Source organism: Rhinolophus hipposideros (assembly GCF_964194185.1).
Source record: "Rhinolophus hipposideros genome assembly, chromosome: 20".
In the NCBI taxonomy this organism is placed as follows: domain Eukaryota; kingdom Metazoa; phylum Chordata; class Mammalia; order Chiroptera; family Rhinolophidae; genus Rhinolophus; species Rhinolophus hipposideros.
Window position 1 is genome coordinate 3,961,148 of NC_138066.1, and position 26,734 is coordinate 3,987,881.

The 26,734-nt window shown below is 45.2% G+C and overlaps 1 protein-coding gene across 2 annotated transcripts in view; it reads left to right on the forward strand.

Annotated features, from left to right (window-relative positions):
- The first annotated feature begins 1,683 nt into the window (after positions 1 to 1,683).
- PMP22 (peripheral myelin protein 22) overlaps positions 1,684 to 26,734 on the forward strand; it is a 32,237-nt gene continuing 7,186 nt past the window's right edge. Inside the window, exons 1-4 of one of the 2 annotated variants that reach the window (XM_081028070.1) lie at positions 1,684 to 1,949; positions 6,624 to 6,735; positions 8,013 to 8,109; positions 24,333 to 24,473. In XM_081028070.1, coding sequence (XP_080884196.1) covers positions 6,658 to 6,735; positions 8,013 to 8,109; positions 24,333 to 24,473 — 316 coding nt within the window. In that variant the 5' untranslated portion in view covers positions 1,684 to 1,949; positions 6,624 to 6,657. Of the gene's footprint in view, positions 1,950 to 4,613; positions 5,004 to 6,623; positions 6,736 to 8,012; positions 8,110 to 24,332; positions 24,474 to 26,734 lie in introns of those variants that run through there. The other variant, XM_081028069.1, reaches the window with a different exon arrangement.

Sequence of the window (26,734 nt, forward strand, 5' to 3'; positions counted from 1 at the left end):
GATGGGGGAAGGGGGGATGTGGATCGGAGACACAAGGCCAGGAGATTAGGTCCTGTAAAGTCGAGCTCATGGAAGGATGAAGAGATGATCACATTGGCCCTATCTAGCCAGAAGCAAAATCCATGCCCCGACCCCCACCCCATCCCGCCCCACCTTCCTCTGAGCAGAAATGATCTTCTCAGATATCCCCAGGCTTAGTCTTGGCCTGAGGGGCAGCAGCCTTCAGAGTTTGATCATGGTGGGCACCCAGGAAGATGACTGTTTGGGGAGGCCCAAAAACCATACTCACAGGTCCCCCTCCATGTCAGAAGAGGATTGAGGGAGACTCCTTCCATCCTCCCCACCTCTCCACATACCAAATACACCCTCCTCTACCCCCGCCTGGCAGGACTGTGAACCATAACTTGTAGGATACTGCAGCCCATATACTGGGCTTTACCTCAATTTAGGCTCCACCGCAGTAGGCAGCTGGAGGGAAACCAGGAACCATCTGACAACATATGACAATCTGGCTGGATGCTGGACCATCCTGGGGAATGCTAAAAATTACCCACACCTGAGCCCCATCCCACACCAGCATGGCAGCTGCCTGTGGCACAGGCTTAGGACAGGTGATTCTAACAAGCAGTCAGGACTGAAAACCACTGCTGGGAAAAATAAAAATCACTTACTCAAAGGGATAAAGGCTAACTTATTAATTGGTACTAGAAATGCTGGCTGGGTGCAGAACAGGGGAGAGGGTCATTTGGACCACCCTTCCCAACCCCTGCTGACTGCAGAGCCCAACAAAACATAAAGTGTCTGTGGCCAAGGACACTTTCCCAAACTACAGGGCACTCCAGGTTGAGGACCCCTGACATAAGAGGTGGGGAAATTGCCAGAATTTCAGGAAACTCATTCAATAAAATCAAATCCCCTTTTCTTGAAGTTTCCACCCAGGAAAACTTGCTAGAAGATGGAGGACTCTTTTGAGCTTTAAGGGGTGAGCATAAGCTGCATCGAGCCTGAAGAACACCATGCCTTCATTTCTCTACCTCTCCATAACTCTTCAATTGCTCTTCCAGGCTATCCTGCCTGACAGGTTAGAAAGTTTTCAATAGAGGTGTGTTTACTTGAATTGAATTACCTCATAAAGGTCAACATTTAATAATGATTCAATTAAGGGCACGTGAAAGACAGAGCCGGAAGAATCCATTTCCCCAAGTTTCATTCTAATATGCTACCAGTGTGATGCAGGGAGTGGGGTCTAGCCAGACAAGGAAGACAACAGAGGCCCCTTTTCAGCTGGTGTTAAAGTGGGCCTCATTGGGTGGCTTTGAGACGTTTGGTTCCCTGGGGTGATGCTAGAGAGATGATCTGTGCAATATTTGAACTCCTTAAAATGATGTTGCTGATTAAACGTGAAAGCTACCTGTACAGGTAACACTGTGGACACAGACCCTTCACATAGTGTATTTCATCTTTGCAGAATTCACTGGAAAGTGCGGAGAGGGCACCGAGAACCCAGGACACCCCTTTGCTATTACATAGGCTGGCACTTCCAGTGAATAGCCTTGGCATCACAGGTTTCAGGCACCCCAAAGCTCCTCTCCTTGTTGATTTCATGTTCTCCATGCCCTGCAGGGCCTCTTGGGATCACTGTGTTCTGGAAAGTACACAAAGCTGTGCACTGTCTCTTTAAATAGTAGAGGCTGAGATGTTCTCAGGCCACCATGACATATCCCAGCATTGGACCAGCCCCTGAATAAACTGGAAAGACGCCTGGTGTGGCTTTCAGTGACAGGGAGCACCACCAGGAACACTTCGGGGAGCTTGGTTAGAAGCACCAGAGCTTGGTCTGCAGGCTGCTGGCCTCTCTGCTGCCCTGTGGGGAGGGCCTTGCCTTTGCGTCCCTCGTATCTGACTGCAGAGAAAGCCGCGTGGAGGAGGCGGTTACACTGTTTGACCTGGTGAGTTTTATTGCAAACTGTGCCTCTGGGTGGTGTGTGCTTATGCTTTATAGCGTGTTGCCCAATCCGCCACCCCCTGCAAACCGCAAATGAAAGGACTGCAGTGGAGATAGTGCGTTTGTGTTAGAATTGACTAGAGAGTCAGGGAATTTTTAAAATCCTTGGTTAAGAGCTGGATATGAACTCTGGCTAGGGTGGCGAGAAAGACCATCTGAGAGGATCTAGAAAGCCCAATACATTCAGATTTGAAGGGATCAGAGGGTCCAGATGCCCTTTACCTGGTGGGAACCAGCTCTGCGCACACAGCTGGCAGGTGACCTCACATTGGTTAGCAGGTTAGAGAGAAGCTTCCCTTCCACCTGTAGAGGAGCCCTGGCCAGCACTGGGTGTGGCTGAGCTGGGCAGCACTGCACCGAGCAGGGTTTCGTCCTCCATCACTGGGAACCCAGCAGGCAGGAGATAGTGAGACAGTGAAGTACAGATGGGTTCACATATCCCTCAGCCCATGGTGTGGTTGTGACCTGATTATTGATTAGTTTCAAAAGAAAGGAAAAAATCATCCGTGCCTTACAATGTGTGCACTTTTCTAGGTGTGAATACTCCATTTAAAACTTTACTTGGGAAAAAAAGGAAGAGAAAGAAAATCCTGAGTTAAATATGCTAATATCTGTAAAGTGCTTAGAATAGTACTGGGTACATAGTGACCACATAAATATTAGTTAAATAAAAGTCTGAATGGCATAAAGAAAAGCAATAATTCCTAGGGCAAACTGGACCTATAAAATGATCCAGAGAGGAGAGAAGACACTTTCATTTTTTTAGTTAGTCATTGTACTTGTATATGTGCTTTCAACCTATGGGAATTATAAGCTATTTGAGTTCAGGCGCAGTCAGTGTCGTGTGGGGCGGCCTGCGGGGTCTCTGGTCCCGCTCCCCACATAAGAATGCAGGACATGGTGAGGCCAAAAAGGAACACTCACGGAGCCATAGGTAGGGGAGTCATACTACTATATTCTCCCTGGTGGCTGGGTTGGAGGAACAGGAAGCAGGAGCCACACTATCTGCAACCTGCTGTCCACTTCTCTGCAATCTGTGACCCGCACTCCGCCATGCTAGCTGCAATCTGCTCTTGCTAGCCCAGCCACCATCTTCTTGCTAGCCCCCATTTTTTGTTAGCGTAGTCACAGCAGTTATATTAGTGGCCAATGGCTCACTGGTTACAGCTGACGGCCAACTAGCCACCGCTGATGGCCATCCAATCACAGTTGATGGCCATTTACTACCTGAGCCAGCACCTTTCTATGTGAGCCCGAGAGCCCGGAAACTGCTTTCTAGGGCTCTGTCCCCACAGTCAGGCTTGTCTTGTGAAGGTTAAATGTGATATCACAATAAGAATGGTGACAATTTACTTGGCACTGGTCCCTTATTATATACTAGACACTATGCTCACTAGTTCACACCCTTTAAAACAGGCATTATTGGTTCTGTTTGCAGAGAGAAAACCAAAGCTCAGCGAACTTCAGCTAATTGCCCAAATTCCTAAACCCTGAGTAAGCAGGGTAATTAGCTTTGCCTGAGCCCAGAGCTACAGTGCCTAACCACTGGACCATACCACCTCTCACAGACTACATGTAAAGCCCTGCTAAAGTGCCTGCCATATAATGGGCATCGAATAAAAATTTTTACAAGGATTCTTCTTTTTAATCTGATAATATTGCAAATTTTAAAAGACCGTTCTTTGAAGAAGTTTTCAAATAACTTATTTTCACTTAAAGATAAGAATATACAATTTGCTACAATAAGCAGCAATTTTCAAATAGTAAAATAGTGTGGAATGATTTGAATCATTTAGAGTGATGAGGTTTTATGACACAGAACACTAGCAGGTAGGTGTGTGTGTGTGTTAGTGTGAACTTATGAACTGTATTGTCATAGGCAACGACGTGTAACATCCACATTCGAACTCGCCATTCATGCCCCTAGGCTGGCCTGTGGGAGCACCTTCTTTGGGCACATCTGCACCACGCCCAGGAAGGCTAGCCTCTCTCCCAGAGACTCTGGGCGGACCACGTTCAGGCAGCTATGAATCAGCTGATTTCCTTGGCTGCTTTTCCTCCACCTCAAATGGCCAACTCCCCACCTCATGGCCAGGGACACCAGCTGAGGCTGGGAGCCAAGCCAGGCAAACCCGCCTGTGGTGTGGTTTTGCCCAGGCGAGGAGGAGCTGGACCCCAGGACGCGTTGTCTTATAGTTAGTAGGTAGGACTCCGTGTCCACCCCCTAATTCTCACCCAAGCAGGGCATCCTAGGAACCCAACACACGGCAACATGGCATGGGTGCAGACACGGCTAGTGCGGCCTCTCCTGCTGCAGATGTGCCCAGTTAAGACGCCAGGACAGGCCAGGTGCGCCAGGACAATAGAGGAAAGAGACCTCTTCCAGCGCTGAAGTGACAGTTCCCCGTCTCCCTCCCGACCCCAACCCCTACCCGCAGGAAAGGAATCCAGAGCCTCGGTCCCCGTGGCCTCAGTTCGCTTGGGTGCGTCCCCCGAAGCCCAGCGCTGGGCTTCCGCGGGGCCACCTCTGGGTGGCTTTTCCCACATGGGCTGAGGGGGCGGAGGGGCCAGTTTATTGTTCAACGTTGGTCTCCGTGAACTCGGCTGAGTCAGGGGAAGTTTAGGTGAGAAAGCTCAGCTGCCTCCCAGTTTAGAGTAAAAGTCGCAGCGGTTTTGCAGTGATCGACTTTCTCCTGAAGCGCATTTAAGGCCGAGTAACTGTCTCCTGTCCTCCACCCCCGCCCGCCGCCTTTGCCCTCTCTCCTCCCCGAGTCCCGCCCTCCTGCACACGCTGACCCGGGGACACACCCTATAGCAGCGACGCAGACAGGGCGTTGTTCCCGTTAAAGGGGAACGCCGAGAGCCTCCCTCTGCCCCCTCGCTTGGCGCCCGCAGCACCGCAGCGCAGCTGTCTTTGGGGACGCCAGCAGCCAAGAGAACGCACCGAGTTTGTGTCTGAGGCCATTCTGAGGGTCGGGGACAGCTATCCCTTTGGGCTGTAAGTACTTTGTAGGGAAAGTTGAGGAGATGGAGGAGAAATGTGGGCATCTTCTATGGATGGTGCCCGAAAGCGCGGAGCAGGCACGGGCTTGGGGATGGCCCGGTCCCCGAGCCTTCTGTACCGGGCGCGGACAGACAGACCATGGTTCGGTACCTACGGGGCTTGGAGGGATACAATGTAGAGTGCCCTATGGTCTGTATACCGTAAGGGATATGGGGTCGGGCTATGGGGAGGGGCGGAGCAGTTTTTGCCTCGCTGGAGAGACGTGTGCTCGGGGACTCATTGGCACAGCAGTCCCTGAGGTGGACATCCCGGGGGTACTGGACCTCCGAGGTTCCCTACTTTCGAGCGATATGCCCGATCATCCTCCTTTTGCCCCTCTCCGGCACTAGGAGCCACTGGATTTATTTAAATCATCTGGAAGCCACCAGAAAACCGTGCTTATTTCTTCCTGTACATTCCTGGGTTTCTCTGAATATGTTGCTTAATGGAGGGATACGGAGGGGCCTCGGATTGGGTGCTTTCAAAAACCCAGTTATGAAACGTCTCCCTGGCCCAAGACTCCGTCCTGAAGTGGTCCCCAAAGCCGCAGCTGGTCTCTCAGTTTTACATATATATACTCTAACAGACAACCTGGTCTGCAGTTCCCCAAGGCCTGTAAAACGAGGGGCGAGGACCGCACAACTACGAATAGAAGATGTCCCGCCTGCTCTGGCCGGATGCAATTCTCCTGGGACCCAACCCTTTACCCGCCGCCTCTAATTCCCACAGGACATCTGCTCCCCTCCATCCAGGTTCCTGGGCCCGTGCCCTGCCGCGGAGACTGGACGGGGTCGTGTTTCGGCTCCGCGGCTTGGGGAGCCGTAGAGCTCCCGGGCGAACTTACGAGGGGCTGGCCCGGGAGCGGAGGCTCCGCCCGCAGTGGCTGCCCGGTGAAGCGCACAGTGGGCGGGAAGCGCAGGGTCCTCGTACACTCTCTCGGGCCATTCTCTCCTCCCTACACCCCCCGGCTCTGTGCCTCGCTCCGGAGCCACCAGTGTCTCTGGCAGGCAGAGCTGGGTGTAGGACGGCTCCCGGTGCTGGCAGAACTGCGTGGAAACTTGGAGACTAACGGGATGCGGAGCGCGGGGATCTGGGAGACCAGCCCCCAGCGGCGCGCGCTCCTTCACAGCCTGCTGCTGGAGTCCGCAGGCCCCCCCAGACGTCTGGGCGCCCATCCCCTCGCCCCAACCCCCGCTCCCTAGGGGAACTTGCGCTCCCCCCTTCCGCCCCCTTCCCCAAGCTGGGCGGTCTTGGGAGGCGCCCGGGGTGGGTGGAGGCGGGCCGCGGCCTCTGCTCGTCACTCTGGAAAAACCTCTCCTACGACTGGGGTGACTTACCACTTGTTTTGTTCCAAAAGCAAGATGTGCTGTCGCAGGCGGCCCGGCGGCTTGCTGGGTGGGGATCCTACGGTCGGCTGCTGCCCCCTCTCGGCCAGTCCCCGGCGGAGCGGGCGGGCGCCGCGCCAGTCCCGAGTTTCCGTGAGCGCAGCGACCCTTCCTCCGCGCGGCTCTCGCCCTCGCTGCTCCCGCCAGTGGGTCCCGCCTCGCGTTCAGTTTCCGCTCTCTCTCCCGGCAGGCAGAAACGCCGCTGAGCAGAACCTGCCGCCAGAATGCTCCTCCTGTTGCTGGGTATCATTGTCCTCCACGTCGCAGTGCTGGTGCTGCTGTTCGTCTCCACGATCGTCAGTGTGAGTGCGCGGCGGTCGGCGCGGGCGGGCGGGCCAGCCGGTGCTGGGGTGGTCGCGGCGGTGGTGGTGTGGCTTCCGCCGCGATTCCATCTGTGCCCCCTCTACGGTAGTGCCCGACTGCATGGTTATTTGCAGACGAGAAGTCTCAGGCGTCCCACAGCGTTTTGCAGCTCCTGGCAATCTGCCCCTTCTCAGTTTTGAGAAAACCACAGCAGATTCAGGAGTAGGAAGGAAGCAATCGCTGGACTAGTTTAGCTGCACAGGCCTCTCTTTAAGCCCCGTAACTTCGGGGAACTTCCAGGGCCCCCCAGACCTTCATTTGATAAAATTGGTTAGTATTTTTTTCTTGAGGTGGGTTTGTTGAGAAAGGAAGAGAGTTATTTGTGAAAGTTTGCGTTTTTCTAAATGTCATAGATCAAGTGGGCAGCTTAGTTCACAAACCACACCTTAGGAGTTGAGATTGGAAAAGTTAAAATTGGCTTCTTCAGCAGAGTTCACAGTCCCAGGTCTGCTTTATGAAGTGGACCCAGCACCTTCTTAGTAAAGTTTCCACTATAGGAACAGGCAAGGCCATCAGGATAACTTGAGTTGCACTCAAGCATCAAGTAGATTAGATTTTGGACCTTTTTTTTTTTTGGTCTATGAAGATGAGCTCAGACTCAGGCAGTTAGGTGACTGTGGCTTTAAATTCTTAATATAAGGCAAGTCCCAGGCATGATATTCGTGTCTGTTTCAAGGATTGAGAAATCATTATATCAGTGCAAGAAATAATTATGTTCAGGATTTATAAATGCTAAATGCTTATTCTTTATGAGCATTTTATAACATTTTAATGGGCCTGATAATCTTGTCAGATTAATAGGATTTCTAGTAAGTAAAGAAAAAGGCTTAGAGAGATGGTGGCTTGGGGAATGACACCCAGGAGATCCAGGAAGGAGAGATGGCTTGAATGCAGGTGTCCTGGGTTTAATCCATGGCTCCTTCTACTATAGTATACACCTCTGTACATAATAACATGTACATGTGATACTTTTCCATTTACAAAGTGCTTTTCAATTGCAAAACTCTGGCCTTCCCCTCAACACCATGTGTGAGCCAGACCATCCCCTCTCACCTTTCTCCAGCATCACTGTGGCCTCTGGCTGGGCAACACTGGGCAGGGGCACGCCAGGTGGCCAGGCTGAGAGGCTGCTCTTCATCCTTCCCTTGGTCTTCTCTCCCTCCTTTCCCTCACTCCTCACTGCCTCACCTGATTTAGGATGTTTGGTTCTTTCTAGCAATGGCTTGAGGGCCATGGACATGTGACCGACCTCTGGCAGAACTGTAGCATTTCCGCAGGCAACGTCCGTCACTGTTTCTTATCATCAACAAACGGTAAGACTGGCTTTTTTGCTCCACAAGCTTGTCATATATCTGTCACGCGTTCTTCATTCCAGACCTGGAAGCACTTATTCTTAGAAGACATGAGCTTGGAAGCTTTTACTGGGGTGGGGTGGAATGTGACAGGGCTATGAATGAAGAAGAAAGGAGTGGAACGGTAGTTTCACTGACTAAGATCTTGGGTATCATTGTACATTCTCTCTACCTAGAGAAATGCCCTTGAGTTCCCCCTTGTCACTTAGCGCAATGCTTCTTGTGAGGAAAGAAATGTGGACACAAGCAGTAAAGGTAGTATAATGCCAAAACGTTGGGTAGATCCCATTGGAACATCAATCCAACTGGTGTCTTTGGTTTGGTGGCTGTCTCTCTCCAGAAATGTCCTGCCTCTTTCTGTTGTAGTGACTCTGAGGTTGTCCCAAGGATAGTTGTTGGGCCAGCTTTTGGTCCCCCAGTTACAAGACTGCCTTTCCAGATCTTGGGACTCAGTAATGCCATTAACATCAAAACCTTTGAGGGTTTCTTTATGTAAGATGGGACTTGAAGCTATTTGCGAAACCCTCAGCTGAGCCTGAGAGAGTCTCTCAATCAGAAGATTGTGTTTCTCCCTATGCCCTCAGCATGTTTGCTTGTAAGATATTGTAAACCAGGGTCACTTGGATTCCAATTAAGGGAATATTTGACAGCGGAAGCACCCGCTAGATGCCTCAAGTTCTCAGAGGGGAAGGCGTGTGCTCAGCAGGGCGCCTTGTGTCTAGATGTGGAGAGGCCAAGGTCAGTAGGATGCATTCTTTTTGGTGGCTGGGTGGTGTTTCGTGGCAGAGGACCCTGGAAGGGGCCACAGCGCTTGGTATTGAGGACACAGTGAGCCTGCCTCGGCACAGTCCCACGTTCCAAAGGATGTGTCCAGCCTGGAGAGGGAAGTAGGTGTAGAATGACAGCGTTTTGCTGCCATCCTGGGTTTAAAAGACCAATAAAGTACAGCTTTCAATGTGGCTGCAGCTACTCATCAGTCCAATATTTCTGTTGAAGATGCTACACCCGATGAAAGAAACCAGTTTAGATCCAGCTCAGCAAAGCAGGCAGTGAAGTGGCCCTTAGTTCTGGCTTTGCACAATCCGGTTTCTTTGCTGGGCTTTGCCTCCTATGGGCTCCGCACCCTACAGCACAAACTCACATTGCCACTGAAGCATTACAAACAAAATATCTCAAACCTCAGGGTAAAGAGAAACTGCTAGAATAGTCAATTGGTAGTTTATATGTGGAGCACAGGTGAGGAGTAGAAAGCCCTGTTTTATGTTTCCACTTTTCTTGGGGGGAGAAAGCAAGGCCCAGTCCTTACTGAAGCAAGCAGTTCTTAAGCTTTTGTCTGAGTGTATGAAGGATATTGAATTAAAAGCTCCTACAGGTTGCATGGTGAGTTTGAATGGTGAGTTTTCCACCAAGTAAATGAAGTACTCATGAGTACCTGAGAATGTGAGACATCATTGCTTGTCTCCAAAGCCACTGCGTCCAGTGTCTCCCCACCTTCAGGGTCTGCTGAAATGCCCTGAAAACTCAGGATGGAAGTCTCCTCACTTAGCACTGACACCTGATGGTCACAAGTGGTGACTCAGCCTGAAAGGCTGGCTTTCCCTGAAGCCAGGCAGTGTCCACAGGCACAGTTCCCACGTGGCGTCTGGCCATGCGGGGTTGGCATGGAATCTTGGACTCTTTCGGCCCGGAAGGGGGCAGTTTTGGCAGATGCACTGAAATCCAGCTGGGTTTCAACAGAAATAAGGCAGCAGAGGAACAGCTATCTAAACTGTGCTCAAACTGTCTGCAGGAAGGGAAGCAATACTATTTTCCTCATGGCCTGTATTGACTAGCGTTCTGCAACTTCCCCAGTTATGAATAGCTGTCCTTCCACGCAAGAAGCAGATCTCTTTCAGGCATGAGTGTTATTTCAATCAGGAAGCTTATCTCTTAACTGGCTCTTTCTGTGCCAAACTCATCTTCTAGGGTTTATTTATGATGATTTTTTTTTTTTTAAAGTCATGGTTGTTTTCTATGGGGACCCCAGAGTGTGCATTCTCTTCCAAAGCTGCCTTCTCAGCTCTCATGACTAGGGCATCTTGAGGAAATCTGGACATGCCCTTAAACAAGCTGGAGTAATTTGGTCTTGGGTTTATAAATTAAGTTAGAAGTTTCAGTTTCAGCTTCTCCAGTGTTGTCGTCTCTGCTGACATCTTCCTGATGGGTCAAGATGTGTTACAAACTTTTACTCTGATGGGGGTGAACCCTCTGGGCCTTCGTTGCCTTTGCGAGTGGGTTTAACATATTTTGTGGCAGACAATAAGGTGAAAAAAACATATAATTAAACAAAAATAAACTGCCTTTACAAATGAAATATATCAGTTGCAAACTATTTACTTTGGTCTGAATTTGCTCGTAGAATATTTGAAACATACATTTTATTTGAGTAATCGGAAGTAATTTGTTATTGATTTTAATTTATGAAGACTATATTGCAAGGGTGTTATATGAAAACACATTAGTTGACATAACTTGTTATTTTTACTGAAGTGGGCTCATTTTTGTATGTGTGGGGCCGTGACACTACACATCTCTGGGGATTGCCATTCACTTTATTTTTTATATGAATGGTGCCCTTTGCCAGGTTAACTGTGTGGCAGTCCAGCATCTGTGATATAGTTTGAAGGAGGCATATTAGATCTTTCACCCAAACTGCCTTTTGATATTAGAAGTAATTTTAGATTTCTTACAAACTGCCTTCAACTCTGCTTGCCTTCCCATTTTCAGAATTTATTGACATAGTTTCTGACTCCTTCTTGATCTTGGCTGCAGGTAGAGGTGAAAGAGGCTTACTAGGGGTATATTAATTGTGACCTTGTATTGAATGCCTCTTGGGCCCAGGGAATACAAGGACCTGGAAAATATGGCTCTGGCCCTTGATGATCCTGATGCTCTTTGAGGAGTGAGGAGATATGTTAGAGGGATGATCAATGTGAGGGCAGCTTAGGCCAGATGCCCAAGGAGTGGGGGCAGGCAGTTCAGGGGAGGATGTGGAAGGGAAGTCTCATGTGGGAGGTGGAATTTCACCCATCCTTCAAAGGATGGGCAGGATTTAAGTAAATACAGGCAAGAAGGAACATAGTCCCTATCAAGAAGATGACATGACCTAAAGCAAGGGGAAAGCAATGCAGGGGACGTGGGAGACCAGCTGGTAGTCTTCCCATTAGGATTAGGAGTCACTGCATACAACAGAATATGTTCAGATGACAGTGGCTTAAATACAATAGTTATTATTATTTTTTCACAGAAGGCTGAAAGTAGGCCATCCCAAGAGAGGTATGAAAGTTTCATGAAATTGTCAGACTTCCTCGAGTATTTCTTTGCCATCTGTTGGGTTTGGCCCTCATCCTCATGGACCTAAAGGCTGCTAAAGCTCCAGCCATTTCATCCATGCTTCAAGCATTAGAGTGGAGAAAGGAGGAGAAGAATATGTCCCCTTCCCTTTTAATGAAATCCCCCCAGGTAGAACACACACTTGTTTCTATCTTTTATTAGAACTTAGTCACACAGCCACACCTAGTTACAAGGGAAGCTGAGAATGTAGCCATTTGGTCTGGTGAGATGCATGATTTCTCAATTCATAGAAATTTAATAGCCAGCACCTCCCAGGAAGCCTGGCTTAACAGACTTCTCTCCAATGCTTTGAACACTCTCCCTCCCCCCATAACCAATCATAATCTTTTGCAGTAGCTCTGTTGGCTCCTGTGCAATTTCAGAGCAGATTTAGGATTCTTCAAATACGTCCTTTCTGCTGTATCCGAGGCTCCGTCAGCAGCACCACCGTTCTCAAAGTGACCCATTCAGAAACTGGGGAATCCTTAGACTTCTCTCTCTTTCCCACCTCTTTAGACATTGATGCAGTCTTATTGTTTCATGATATCTCTTGAATCTTTGTTTTCTTCCAAACCAGACCTCTCTTTTGAACTCCAGACCCACATATCCAGGTATCTACTAGGTGTTCCACTGAGGTGTCTCAGAGGCACCCCCGAGCCAGTCAGTGTCCATCGTCGTCCCAAAGAAACCCTTTGCCGGTTTCTAGTATTTTGGTGAACGCTGCTCCACCAGCCAGCAAACTAAACATCTAGAACCTGCCTTGTCCTGTGTCCTTCTCTGCCCCTCCTCAGGGTCATCGTAGGACGCACAGGCCATCATTCGTCATTGCCACAGCCATTGCCATTTGTCAGAGCCACTGCAGCAGCCTTCGAACTCCTAACCCTTCTTGCTCCCTTGTAACTCATTTTTCATATCGAATCCAGGGTGATATTTTAAAAAGTCCAAATCTAATCATATTAGCCCTGATTTAAAACCTTTCAGGGTCCCCCTCATTGGTCTTAATCTTCAGATGAAAATCTGTACTAGGGCCCATAGAAATCTATCGGAATGATTTGTTCCTGTTTCCCAGTAAATCTCCTCCCTTTCGTCTTGGAATTTCGGCCTTCTCTTAGTTCCTTGATCATGAACTTCCCGTCTCAGGATTGCCTCCCTCCCCTGCCTTTCTCCCTCTGTCCTTTCACTCAGAACTATTCATTGAACACCTGCCACGTACCAGATACCACTGTAGGCTATGAGGATACAAGAATAAGAGCTTATATTTTTCTGGGCGAAACAGTCAATGGACATGGATAATTTGGGGACATTGGTAGAAACTACAAAGAGAATAAAGCAGGGTGATAAAGAGGGATTGAGGTGGGAAGGAGAGACCTCTTGGAGGAGTGACTCCTTGCAGATGACCAGGAGTTGGCTATATGAACATTTCAGAGAGATTCCAGGCAGAGTGACCATCAAAGGCAAGATTGCCGGCGAAGGAGCCTGGCAAAGCTGAAGAGCAGAGGGCAGGCCGGAGCAGTGGGAACAGAGAGTGAGGGATGGTGTAGCAGGCCAGCCCATTGGTCCTTCTAGACCCGAGGAAGGAGTTTGGTGCAGATGGATTCGCTTCTAATGTCTACAATTTCATTTAGACCTGCTCTTTCTTATATGTATTCCTTAAATGTCTGTTTATGCCAAGTTGGAATAACTGTCCAGAGCATTTATAAGGCAGAATATATCAGAAATCTTGCAAAGCAGAAACACACTGATATATTTCCAATGATTATCCTGGGTCCTGGGATTCTGTCATTTCCGTTGTTTTCTTTTCCTCTGCTGTCTTACTCATTTTCCTTATATCTTTTATTTTCAATCAGAAAATAGCTATAAACGATATTTTTATGTTAGGAAATTATTACTGAATAACAAATAGGTTCTCTCTGCCTTGATTAAGGAAGTGGAGTGTCAGGGCATGGTAGGCGGGGCCCATGGAGTAGCAGCCACATAGCGGACATCCATCTAAAAACCAATAAGGCCGGTTCCTGGAGCCTTGGTTTTTAAACTAATAAGATCCAAGCATCTCTGGCTGAGATCTGGGAGTAGGGGTGCACCAAGACTCCTTCCCAAGTCCTGAAGGCCCCCTCTCCCTTATTTTACTTATCCTTTCAGTGGTGCTGTCATTTCGTCAAGGGCATTAGACCATTTCCTTGTCTGTGGCTCAGGTTTTGGTCAGGTTTTAGAAAACACAGGAGGCTCTCTGCATTTATGGGTTCATGGTTTGTAATTTAAAATCTTTGTGGCTCCCTGGGCCAACCCACAATCTCTGCCGACGTAATGGCTCTTGATTTTATAGGCCCTTGTGGGATGCCGAAACCCTGGTGGCGAGGGATGTCCAAGGGGAGGGATGTCGTGTCATAATGCTGATGTTTCAACCCTTCAAATTTCTCAGCCGATACCAACAGCCAGGAGCTAATTCAGAACGCTCATTCAAACCTGTGTCTGAACCATATTGTCCCTGAAGCGCAGTCTTTACCTTTTAAAACATTTAAATTTCATCCCAGCATTTCACCAAAGTCGAGGAAGTATCCCTTGTGTTTCAGGAGCAGGGATCAGCCATGATGTGGCCTGAGATCATAGATGTTGGTTTTCAGTGAGAGAAGGATGTCTGGCAGGAAGCCTTCTGAGAATGCAGACATTGACACACATGTAGACTCCCAATGTTGGCAGCACCCTAGGAGGTCATACGGTCCATCCTTCGGCTCCATCCCACCTGGCTTCACACCCCTCTGCAATATGCACACCACATATTTGTCCAATCAATGATGGGGAGCTTACTACCTTTCAAGAGAGCCCCTTTCATTCCAAGAGCTAACAATGTGGTCCATTCATTTATTCTTCAAACATATTGAACACATTTTATGTACTAGGCACTGTAGGCACTGTTCCAGAAACTGGGCACACAGAACTGAAAGACCCTGTTTTTGTGGAGCTCCCAGTTACTTGGGGGAGACAGAGAATATATAAGAAATAAATAACTGTGGATAGTGGGAAGTGTTCTGCAAGAGACAAATAGGGTGATGAAACAGAAAGTCGCCCCTGGGGAGGAAGCAGCTGGCCTCTTCCTTTCATAGTCATGTGGATTGAGACTTAAAAGATGGGGAGGGACCAGTCATGTGAGGAACCACGGGAAGAAACTTCCAAGAGGCAGGAAGGAGTTGATGTGTCCACCAGGGACAAGGGATGGGGTGGTTGAGTGTACTGGCTGGAACAGGAAGAGGTACGAGGGGCAGCAGGAGAGGGAGATGGGGCCGATTGGTAGGGACTCACAGGCTGTGGTACTTAGAAGCTCACTTGGGACACCATTGGAGGATTTGAAGCAGTGGCGTGATTTGATTTGTATTTTGAAAGGTCATTCTGGCTGTTATGTTGAGAGTATAGAATGTAGGCAAAGCACTTGGATTTAGATGTCTGTAGTTCATGGCAGACGTCTGGGCTGGAAATTCAAATATGGGAGCCGTTAGTCTATACAAGGAGGATTTAATATCATGGTGCTGAATAAAGTTACTAGGGGAGTAGATGAGAGGAAGGGGCAGAAAGTAGGGCCCAGAGCTGAATCTTACACTATTCCAGGAGTTCATGGGGGTACAAGAAAGGGGCTGCAGATGAGACTGAGAAGGAGTTGACAGTGATTTGAGAAGAATGGCATGAGATGTTAAGAAATTACTTTGTTAAAAATAAGTCTGTCCTCTCTTTTGTCCAGTCCTTTCTGGTTGTTTTTGTTCATGTCCGGAGTGCTAGACTTGGGTTTTACCTGGTTGCATGGCTCATCTTCAAGGAGTTTAAGTCTCTTTAGTGCTCTGGGACTGACTCTTCAAATATTTGGAGACTCCAAGTTTTCTCTTACTGGGGTCTTCCTTTTTCTAGATAATGGCTCCTTCTTTCTGTGGCTTCTCTGGTGCTGGCGAAATTCCTCTGAAGTCCCAGCTATGTAAAGGATTGTCTCTGGATAGCAGGCCTGAACCTCTTCTTGCCCCTCTGACATGGGTTGGTGATTGGCTTGGCAGGTTGATGCACAGAAGATAGGGAACCTATGTCCCCTTGCCATACCATTCTCCCTCCTCCATCTCTACCTTTTGTGGATTCTAAATGTAAAGGAAGTCAGTAGGCTCGTTTACTTCATTAGTTTTCAAACATATTGTTGAAATTCTCATACCCTTAGTATGTTGTAGTGGAAAACCCAGGAGGCTGGCATCAGGAGTCCTTGCTTTTCTGCACTAGGTCTTTCTCTAACAAACTGGGAAGCTGGGGCAGGGGCCCTGGTTGCCTCACAGAGGGAGCATGGAGGCAGGACCTGCCGTCGATGCCCTGGGGCCTCTTCACATTCAGGATGTAATTGTGACATGGAGGGATCCTGAGTGGAGGCTGCCTTTGAGCCGGGCCTTGAAAATCAGGTAGAACTTCAGTAGGCGTGGGGAGGAGGGAGAAGTGTCGTGCCTGGGGAAGGACATGTCGGTGGTTTACTGTGACTGGTGGGTGGGGGCTGTATTAATTCTAGCTCTTAATTGGCATAATGCTTGGCTTATTTTTATACTTTAGGAATAAAAAGGAGAGGGGCCTTCTGCTTATTTTTATGTGGAGAATGCCTTTTAAACCCAAAGATCTTGAAAATAACTCGGTCATCCCCTCATCCCCTGTACATTCTCGGTTAGTACAGCTCACGATCAGGCAACTAACAGTGCCTTACTCTTCTTCAATGTCATTTTCTATGGCCAGATCCGGCAGCTCCAAGTGAGCTACTCTTAGAAAAGAAAAGAAAAAAAAAAAAAGGTTCTCTGATAAATCAGTTTAAAAAACACTAAAATTTAAAAATTAAGCAGTTTTTTTTTTTTTTAATGGCAACACTGCTTTACTCTTTCATTATTCATTGTAATGTCCAAGGAGGGAGGTTAATATACTTGACTATGAAACCTACTCCTTCTATTTTTTTTCTTTTTTTAATCAATGGGTGGGGTAAGTCTTCACACAAAACGTCTGGGAAACACAGCCTAAGCTGATCCTCCAACCAGGGAATAAAAGAAGCCTCAAATAGCTTAATTTTCAGGTTACTGCAAGTACCTCAGTGGCTGTATTATATTCCCTTTTCAAGTCCAAGGACTAATTAGCAGGAGAAGACTATTGCTGTCAAACTACAAATATAACGGAGGCTCTGAAAAACTAGTTCCTGTGCCTTCCAGGAAGCCTCTGAACTCGGAGTGCACTTAAGGGAATGATTGTATCAGGTTTAGCCGAAACACCTTGACATGAAGGTTCTTTCCACCTACTGAGCAGTCTGGGGTCACTAGTTACCCGCCATAGGTTTTGCTCTGGTTAAAATGGCCCCGTGATGATGTGTTCATAGAGCCTTGCATTCTGCACGGGCCCCAGCAAACTTGGCCGAGACGGGAGCCCTATTTCAAAGCTAGCAGCTGGTCTGGATAGGGGGAAGAAGTTGAAGTCCCCAGGGGAGGACCCTGCTGGGCCCTGCACATGCTCCAGCTGGTGGGCGAAGTGTAAGTGCAAAGGCCACATTGTTTAGGATGGAGGCCTCTTGGCAAGTCAGCGATTTCTGGAATGACATTCATACTGAGAAGTAAGGAAAATGGGGATCTGTGTGGTGGCAGTCGGATGGGAGGTGTGAGGGTGGGGACCCAGGCCTTGCTGGTGGTTCTGTGCTTTTGAGAACAGCCCAGCATTATGCACATGTGTGGCGCTGTCTCTTACGGTTGTGTTCATGCCCTCTGATGACCTCTTTCTTTGTGGCTTGTTGCTCCAATTTTTGCTCCGACTTTCCTGCAGTCTTCCTTTTTTTATACTTTCAAGGAAACTAGTTCTCTTGAATGAGTCAGAAAGTTTTTATGAATTGCCCAGAGTGGGATTCAAGGGGGAGGCAGGGGGACAAGAGGGCCGGGCAACTCCATACTGGTGATGAAAGATGCAGAAGGACCCAGATGAACTGGTGTGCTTAAGAGTGATTCATCCTTTCTGGGCCCTTAACTTACTAGATTGTAGGCTCCGGGCTAAGAATACAGCTGAGGGGGCAGATGTATTTCCTTCATTGCTTAGCTGCCGGCAGCAGGAATCTGACCTTGAAGTGAGCTTTGATCATTGTGCAACTCAAGCTTCCCTGTGATCTGCTGGGGAGCTGAGTCTGCCTGCAGCTGAGGCCCATGTCCAGAAGCTGTCAGCAGCCCTTTTACCTGACACTCTCATTAGAACAGTAGGTCTGCCAAGAGTTTTAGGGCTTTTAATTCCTGTGCTCAGCACTAAGGTTGGACATTAAAATGCTGCCACTGGAAATTCCACAAATGTTTCCTGGGCACCCCCTTTGGGCCTGGCCCTGCGCTCGGCCTACACGGTGACAGTGGGTGCTCATCATGGGCTCTACTAATAATTGCGAACATGCAGTTTGACAGAAAGAGTATCACTGCCCTGGAGCTGGGGTAGAAGTTCAGATTTGCCCCTGGAATGTTGGCCTCACTTTAGGTTTGCTCTGTATAAAACAGCTTTGTAATTGACAGCTTTTTCCATTGCATCTAACTCGAATAATTTTTTCTGTTCACATCTGATTTGTTTGACTATAGCAGAGGTTGGCACACTGTAGCCTGTAGGCCAACTCTGGCCCATCACCTGATTTTGTAAATAAGGTTTTATAGGATGAATGGGCCACACCCATTTATTTACATGTGGACAATGGCAATTTTGTGCTAAAATGGCAAAGTTGAGCAGCTGCCAGGAGAGCATGTGACCTGCCAAGCCTAAAATATTTACAGTCTGACTCTTCTCAGATAATTTGTCCACCCTGTGCTGAAGATTAGACCTGAATTGATAAAATTTGTATCAAAAGACTTTTTAGAGTTCTGATTGGTGCCCTAATAACATGGCTTATGTGGACACCATAGTCCCCATTATCTCATCACTTGGAGAGTCCCAGATGGAGATGCCCCAGGAGCCAGACCCTGGAACAGTCTGTACTATTTACCCTGCCCCTCAACACCAGCCATTTAAATGGGATTGTTTATAATGCTCCGACCTTTAACAGAGCTTTCATATCAGCTCTGGTTTGATCAGGACAACAACCCTATGACATAATTTCTCACGTTAGAGAAGAGGAATTCAAGGCCAAAAAAAAGTTAATGGCAAGTTAAGCAGGTGGTCAACAGAATAAGGTGACAGAGCTGTCCCCGGGCAGTTCTAACCAGAGCACACAACTGCCAGAGTGGAGTCAGGCTTTGAATATCCTCACCTGGATATCCAACACCTGCCAAGCCTGGAGTGTGTGACGTCTGCTGTGCTCTCCATTTCTGCTTACCCTTGGTCTGGTCTCGCTCTGGTGAATGATTCTGGCTCTGCAGCAGTGCCCTCTGAACTTCAGAATCTCCTCTGGGCATCGTGGGCTTTCCTCGGAGCAACACCATGAGGGCTTTTGAATCCTGGCTTGCTCTGTTTTCTTCTCTGGCCATATGTTGTGTTTGAATGGACAGCAGTGGAGGAAAGGAGAAGTCCTTTACTCTTTGCATATGGAAGCCCAACCCCTCCCAGGATTCCAGCAGCTCTTTGAGTTTGGGGATCCTAACTTATTATTGACTGCCATGTCTTCTTTACCTTGTAATCTTTTAAATTGGTTTTCATTAGTCACATATTACATGAAAATACTCTCCTTATTAAAAATAAATCAAATGCTATAGACCAAGTGAAAGGCCTTCTTGACCAAAATCTTTTTCATTCCAGGTCCAGTTTCTGGGGGTAACATGGATATCAGTTTAGCACATCCTTAGCTCTTTTTTCAATGACCACACATACATTCATGCATGCATATGTATATGTATACATATATAGCTTCTTGGTATGTATTTACATAGTGACACCATGTTGTGTGTATACCTTACTCTTTTCATTGTCTTGGAGGTCTTTCAAAGGTTGTTCATTTTCTAACTCATGATTTTTTTAACTGTTGCACAATACTGCACTGTAGGGAGCTACCCTAATTTATTTTCACTCACAGGACTGATGTTACAGTGAACACCCATATTCATTTCTCTCTGAGTTTATGTGTATTTATCCAGAGTATAGTGATTAAATTGTGGAGTCATGTTACAGGTATTAAAAAATTTAAATATATTCTGCCGAATTGCTAGTCACTAAAGGATTATTATATTATTATTCCTGTGAACAGTGTAGAAAGGTTTCTATCACACATGTACTCTGTTGATATTATCTATCTTCGATTTTTGCCAATTTGATGGATAAACACTGATACCACATTCCTCATGGTTTTTACTTGCATTTTCCTGTTTACTAGTGAGGTTGAGTACCTTCAGATAGTATGTTTATTGGCTATTCATGTTTCTCCTTTGTGAATCACACGTCTGTATGGCTTTTTAATTCTACACTGAGATCATTGATGCATCTGAAATTGAATTTTATGCATGATGTAAACTAGAGAAATAATTTTATTTTTTTGACAAATAGATAGCGAACGCTACTTATTATCTGTTGTAGTCTTTCACATTTTTTATTGCGTATTATTACTCATTGACTTTTATATGAATCGTTGAAACCTTTTGTTAAGGTCCACTTGAGATATTAATTAGGAAAACATTGAATTTGTAGGTTACTTTGGAGAAAAGTGGCACCTTTACAACTTTGACCATTTCTATCTGGAAACATAGGATGTTTCTGTTTCTTTGGCACTTCTCTTATATACATTAACAAAATTTATCTACGTTACTGATCCCCCCAAAAGAACCAGATTTTTTAATTATGTTTTTGTCATTTTTTTCTTTCATTAATCTCTGCTTTTATCAGTATTAAGTAAATTATTTTGAATTTAATTCTTTTCTAACTTCTTGAGTTGTCTTTTTAAATACTTTTCTAGGAAATTCTTTATAAGTATACATATGCTTCTGAGTACTGCTTGCGCCACAACCCACAGGTTTGATATGCAGTACTCTCAATATCATTCCTTGCTGAAGAAATTTTTACTTCTCGTCTTGATTTCTTTATTCAAGGAATTAGCTGGAATACTACTTTTAAATTTCCAAATTTATTTTGGCTAGTTTGTTTTTAATTTTTACTTTCTGTTTGCTTTTAGTTGTGCCTGTATCATATCTGCTTTCTTTGAGATTTATTGACATTTTCTTGTTACTTAATACCTAGTTTGTAAGACTTCTCCATGTGTTAGAAAATAATTTATAGTCCTTGCTATGTGAACACAAATTTTCTATATATCTATTACTCTGAATTGGTTAATTATGTTATGTAAATAATCTATATCCTACTGTATATTTGATCTATTTGATTTATCTATTGAGAGAGGTATACTAAAGTCTTTCACTATGATTGCAGCTTTACCAATTTCTTCTCATATTTCAATTATTGTTTGCTTTATACTTTTTCCAAGCTGTGTTATTATATGCATAAAGGTTTCTGTGTGTTATTTTTTCATGGTAAACTGGATCTTTCCTAACTATGAAATACCCCTCTTTGGCCGCTTTCATCCTTTTCGATTTAAATTCTGTTTTATATGATGGTATTATTACTATACCCACTTTCTTTTTCTTAATATTTGCCTGGTGTCTCTTTTAAAAAAATCTTTTTCTTTTTTGGAAAGGTGTTTAATTTCCAAATATTTGGGGATTTTCTGTATAAGTTTTTGTTACTAATTTCTAGTTTAATTCTGTCTCAGTCAGAAATCATGCTTTGTATATTTAATTTTTTAATTGAATTTATTGGGGTGACAGTGGTTAATAAAATTACATAGGCTTCAAGTGTGCAATTCTATAATACATCATGTATATATTGTATTGTGTGTTCACCACCTAAAGTCAAATCTCCTGTCACCATATATTTGACCCCTTTTATCCTCCTCTACCACCCTTTTCTCCCCTTACCCCTTGGTAACCACTAAACTGTTGTCTGTGAGTTTTAGTTTCTTTGTTTGTCTTGTTCCTTTGTTGCTTTCAGTTTTATATTCCACAGATGAGTGAAGTCATATGGTTCTTGATTTTTTCTGACTTATTTCGCTTAGCATAATAATCTCAAGATTCATCCATATTGTCGCAAATGGCAGTATTTCATCTTTTCTTATGTACATATGTACCACATTTTCTTTATCCAATCATCTGTCGAAGGACACTTTGGTTGTTTTCATGTCTTGGCTACCATGAATAATGCTGCAATAAACATAGGGGTACATATATCTTAACAGATAAATGTTTTCAGGTTTTGGGGATAGATACCCAGAAGAAGGATTGTTAGGTCAAATGGTAATTCTATTCTTAATTTTATGAGGAACCTCCGTACTGTTTTCCATGGTGGCTGTACCAATTTGCATTTCTACTAACAGTGTAAGAGGGTTTCCTTTTCTCCACAATCTCTCCAACACTTATCATTACTTGTCTTGTTGATAATGGCCATTCTATCAGGTATGAAGTGGTATCTCAATGTGGATTTGATTTGCATTTCCCTAATAGCTAGTGAAGTTGAGCATCTTTTTATATATATGTTGGCTGTTTGTATGTCTTTTTGGGAGAAATGTCTGTTCAGGTCCTTTGCCCAGTTTTTAATTGGATTGTTTATTTTGTTGTTGTTGAGTTGTATGAGTTCTTTGTATATTTTGGATATTAGCCCCTTCTCAGAGGTGTTGTTTGTAAATATCTTCTCCCATTTGGTTGGTTGCCTCTTTGTTTTGTCGATGGTATGTTTTGCTGTGCAGAAGCTTTTCACTTTGATATAGTCCCATTCATTTATTTTTACTTTTTCTTCCCCTGACTTTGAGGTCAAATTCATAACATTCTCTCTAAGACCAAGGTCCATAAGTTCAATACCAAAGGGCCTGACTCAAAACAGTGGGTGTTTAACAAATGCTCATTGAGTAAAAAATTCCCGGGTCCCCTGATTCTGACCTGACTTGAGAAACAACTGATGGCAAAATATGTCATTTGTAATGGGCATGAGACTAAAGTTCAAGTAATTGGTAAAAGAAATTTCAAGAAGGATTTAGTTACATTATTAAGTCTAAGGGACTTTCCCTATTCATACAGATTTAACATACAAGATTTTGAGTTTTCTCTAAATGAAGCCTGGTAGACGTTCCTGTTGTTAATGGCAGTGGAGATAAGGACTAAGGTAAGATCTCAGAATTGGAGAAGGAAATCCAGGATGTCATTTACCCCAGCTAGGCTCCTTGTGTGGAGCCACATTGAAGGACATTCCCCAGCAAAATTGAATTGCTGTGTGCTCTGAGATTTGCATCTCAGATTTCTTTATGTTTTTAGTTTCATCTACCAGAGTGCTGGATACTTGTTTTATTAAAAATATATATAATATTATGGCAACATTACCTTTATTGCAGACTGATCTCCTAGGAGAACCACTATGCTGGAGACCAACAGATTTAATTAGGAATAAATAAAATGGCTCACAACCCATTAGACATCAGTTTCTTATCTTAATTGACAAAGAAGCTGAAAAAATTAAAGAAGCATGTGTTTTGTTGTAGTGAAAAGAATACTAGATGGAATCAGGGGCCTCCCAGGCTTGGCTGTGCCTGGGCTCATCCTTATATCCCCGGAAATCTCTCTCAGTACAAAGGAGCTGAGTTAGCTCCCACATTTCTTCCAACTCTAAAATGTCCCTCGTCTGTATCTGGAAAAATCTTATGTGAAACTCTAGTAATAGTGCATCTAACCAGCACCCTTAAAATTCTGCATGAGCTACTACTTATAAATAAAACCAAGTTCATTTTATTCAGTTATTGGTTATAAACCATCCACGTGTCAGAGCTTTGAATGCTGTGTTAAGCATCGGTGTGTGTTTTTCTAAGCCATTACATATTAGCCAGTTACTGAGCAGACAGGATACTAAACGCCTGTGGCTTCTCTAGTTTCTTCTTCTTGTATAAAGGAGTGCTGGCCCCAGTGGTTCTTTGGCATTTGGAAAAAAGGACGCAGGCGACAGGTGGGCAAGGCCAAATGCAGCTCTCCTAGGTGGACGTAGTAGGTTTCCCTCTCTGTAGTGCTGAACCCAGGTTGTATCTTCTCCTTCCTTGTGAAATGACACTATTCGGCAGTTGGTGGTGAGCTACAGAATTCTCTTCCTTGCCTGAATTTCAGAGGGAAGCCTGGAGATTTGATCTAAGGCTGAGGGCTATCATTAAGATGCCGAAGTGTGATCCGCGATCACTGAGCACATGACAGCACAATCTGTCCTGTGCTGAGGTTAAAGACGGGGATCCAGACTGACCAAGGAAAGATATAGCTTGGCCGACAAGTGACTTCATAGCTAGAGAAAGCAGGCCCTTCTCCACCAGCATTTTCTGTAAGTTTTCTACAAAATCAGTTTTGGCTCCGACGCCATCTTCTTCTTCCCATCCCTCCTCAAGATAGTTGTACGTCTTTGGTGGGTGCCGATATTTCAAACAGTGTTTTTAAACTATTGTTATAATTCAGGGGTTCCAGCGAGCCCTTCAAAAACCCCTGCGGGCAAGAAGATAGAAGGCAGTGGGTGAAGTTTAGACCCCCTTTAACACACACACACACAAACACACTTGTATTTGTAAATAATACGTTTGGCAAACAGAATGGAGGGGTATTTCATATATTTTAACTTGAGTTTAACTACTAGTGGTGGGACTGCAGATATTTTCTTATAGCCCTTTCTTAAAATGTCTACAATTGATTTTAAGAGTACAAAAGTGAATTGCCTGAGTCTGCTCATAAAAGAAGGCTTCTGCTGCCTGGGAGGACTGTGGCCCTCCCCAGGCCATGGCTGGCTTATCCTAACCTAGTGTCTCTTCCCTCCAGAATGGCTGCAATCCGTTCAGGCCACCATGGTCCTGTCCATCATCTTCAGCGTTTTGTCCCTGTTCCTGTTCTTCTGCCAGCTCTTCACCCTCACCAAAGGGGGGCGGTTTTACATCACTGGAATCTTCCAAATCCTTGCTGGTAAGTTGGAGATGATAAAGTCCATATGGAAGCTGGTAAGTTGGAGATGGTAAAGTCCAAGGCTGCAGAATGATCAATTAGTAGAAGGATGTGGCCCCAGAATATCTGATGTTCCTGAGTCTGCCCATTGGATGGTTTTCATAAAGTACAGGTGTGTGAGTGTGTGTGTATGTGTGTGTACCCGTGTGTTAGTGTGTGTGTGCATGTGTGTGTATAAACCTTAGAATTTGGGAACTCTCCACTTCTCTGTGGAATGATGTGCATAGGAAATCGGAGTTAGGGGCTCTGGAAGGAAGGTCCCTAACCAAGACAGACCTTTCACCAGAAAGGGAGCTACAATCTGGACACATAGTCAGAGGTAAATGCTGAGGATATCAGTACAGCAGAAGTCAGTCTCGAAGGCACATACCTATCGATTATGTTATGCCCCAAGGAACTATTCTTGCTTCAGCATAGAAAATGACCCTGACGTGCTGCCAAGGTTGCTCTCAGGTATGTGTCTCTTACTCTAAGCAGTGATGAAGCCACACAGGCAAATTCTTGCTCTTCTTGCTCCAGCTCCTCGGTTCCACTGGGCTTTGATTTACTGTTGTCACCCACACGTGTCTTCATTTTGGTATCCTTTTGTAACCTGCCATCATTTCCAAACATGGGACCATGACAACACACAAGAGGTCTCCTTCATCTCCTCCCTAAACTGCCTTCAAGTTCCCCCATTGTTATCCATATATATGATGTGCAGAGTCCTAGAAGCTTCTATTATAGAGGGTGACATCTTATAACTTTGTTTCTAGATTCTGACCAATTTCTTATGTCATTGACTCTTATTCTTTTGTCCATTGACTACCAATTGACTGAGTCAGAAGGACATAGTAAAGAAGTAAGAGGCTGCCATAGTGGTGGATTCTATAGTCCAAGTCGATAAATCACAGATGCCATATGGACCAGAGTATATCTAGCCACTGTGAGATGTTCTAGATTCTGGCTATCTGAGTAGACAAATAGCACAGTGTCTCTTGTTTTAGTTGGTCGTCAGGATCCATGGTGCTGAATTACCTTGTGCTCAGGAGCAGTGATCGGAGGGTTGAAAATAGCCTACGTGTCCTGGATGGAGAGAGGGAGGGAGGGATGGATGGATGGATGGATGGATGGATAGATAAGCAGGCAGATATACTGGCTTACATAGGGCTGTATGGTAACACACAGCCTGAGGTTAAAGGTTGATGAGCTTTTCTAGAAGACAGAGAGTTACCCTTTCCCAGAAAAAGGAAGTAACCTGGAGACCCACTCCTCAATAAGTACTAAAATAGAACATGTCAGTATGCACAATTTTAGGATTTCAAAACCAAATAGTGTTTTGTTTTCTGTGCAGGTTTTTTTTAACCAAGCCAAGCTCCTGGATTGTTGCCAGCTTTGTTAAATTAGTAATCATGCAGTAAGAAAACATTTCTAGGTATATTAGAAGCAGAGTTATTACTGTTCGCTCCATTTCCAGAAGTAATACAAGGTGTATCGAGAAATATGGTGAATGCTTACATTAAAAAAAGTTTATAATAAAAGACACATTGCCATTAATCCCCCTCAAAATATGCCCCCTTGCTTGGAACATATTTATACCATCATTCTTGCCACTTTCTGAAGCAGTTCTTTCTTAAAGTTCTGTTTCGTGACTGTCTTTACTTCATCATGATCATGACAATGTTCTGTGTCACACGTTGCTTCTCGTATGGCAATTTCTGTCTAATAAAAGCATTACAGTGTGTCCTCATCCACCTTATTCACCGGATCTGGCACCATGCGACTTCTGGTTCTTCTCCCAACTCAAAATGACCATGAAAGGAAAACATTTTGAATCGATTCAAGATATCAAGGCAGCCACGATAGTGCAACTAAAGACACTCACGAAAGAGGACTTCAGAACTGCCCCAGAAAGTGGCAAGAACGATGGGATAAGTGTGTTTGAAGCGAAGCGGAGTATTTTGAGGGGGATTAATGGCAATGTGTCTTTTACTGTAATACCTTTTTTTATTTAAACATTCCCTGTATTGTTTGAACATACCTCATACACAAAACTAGAATGTATCCTAGGATTTCTTTTTTGGCTCACTGACTAAGTTCAATATTAAATCAAATGATCATATCCATTGTACCAATGGATGTATCTTCAAGATAAAGCAATATAGACTTAGAAAGCAGAAGTTTCATAAAATATTTATATTTGATCTATCCAAACTTGTTATTTTACTGATAAATAAACTGAG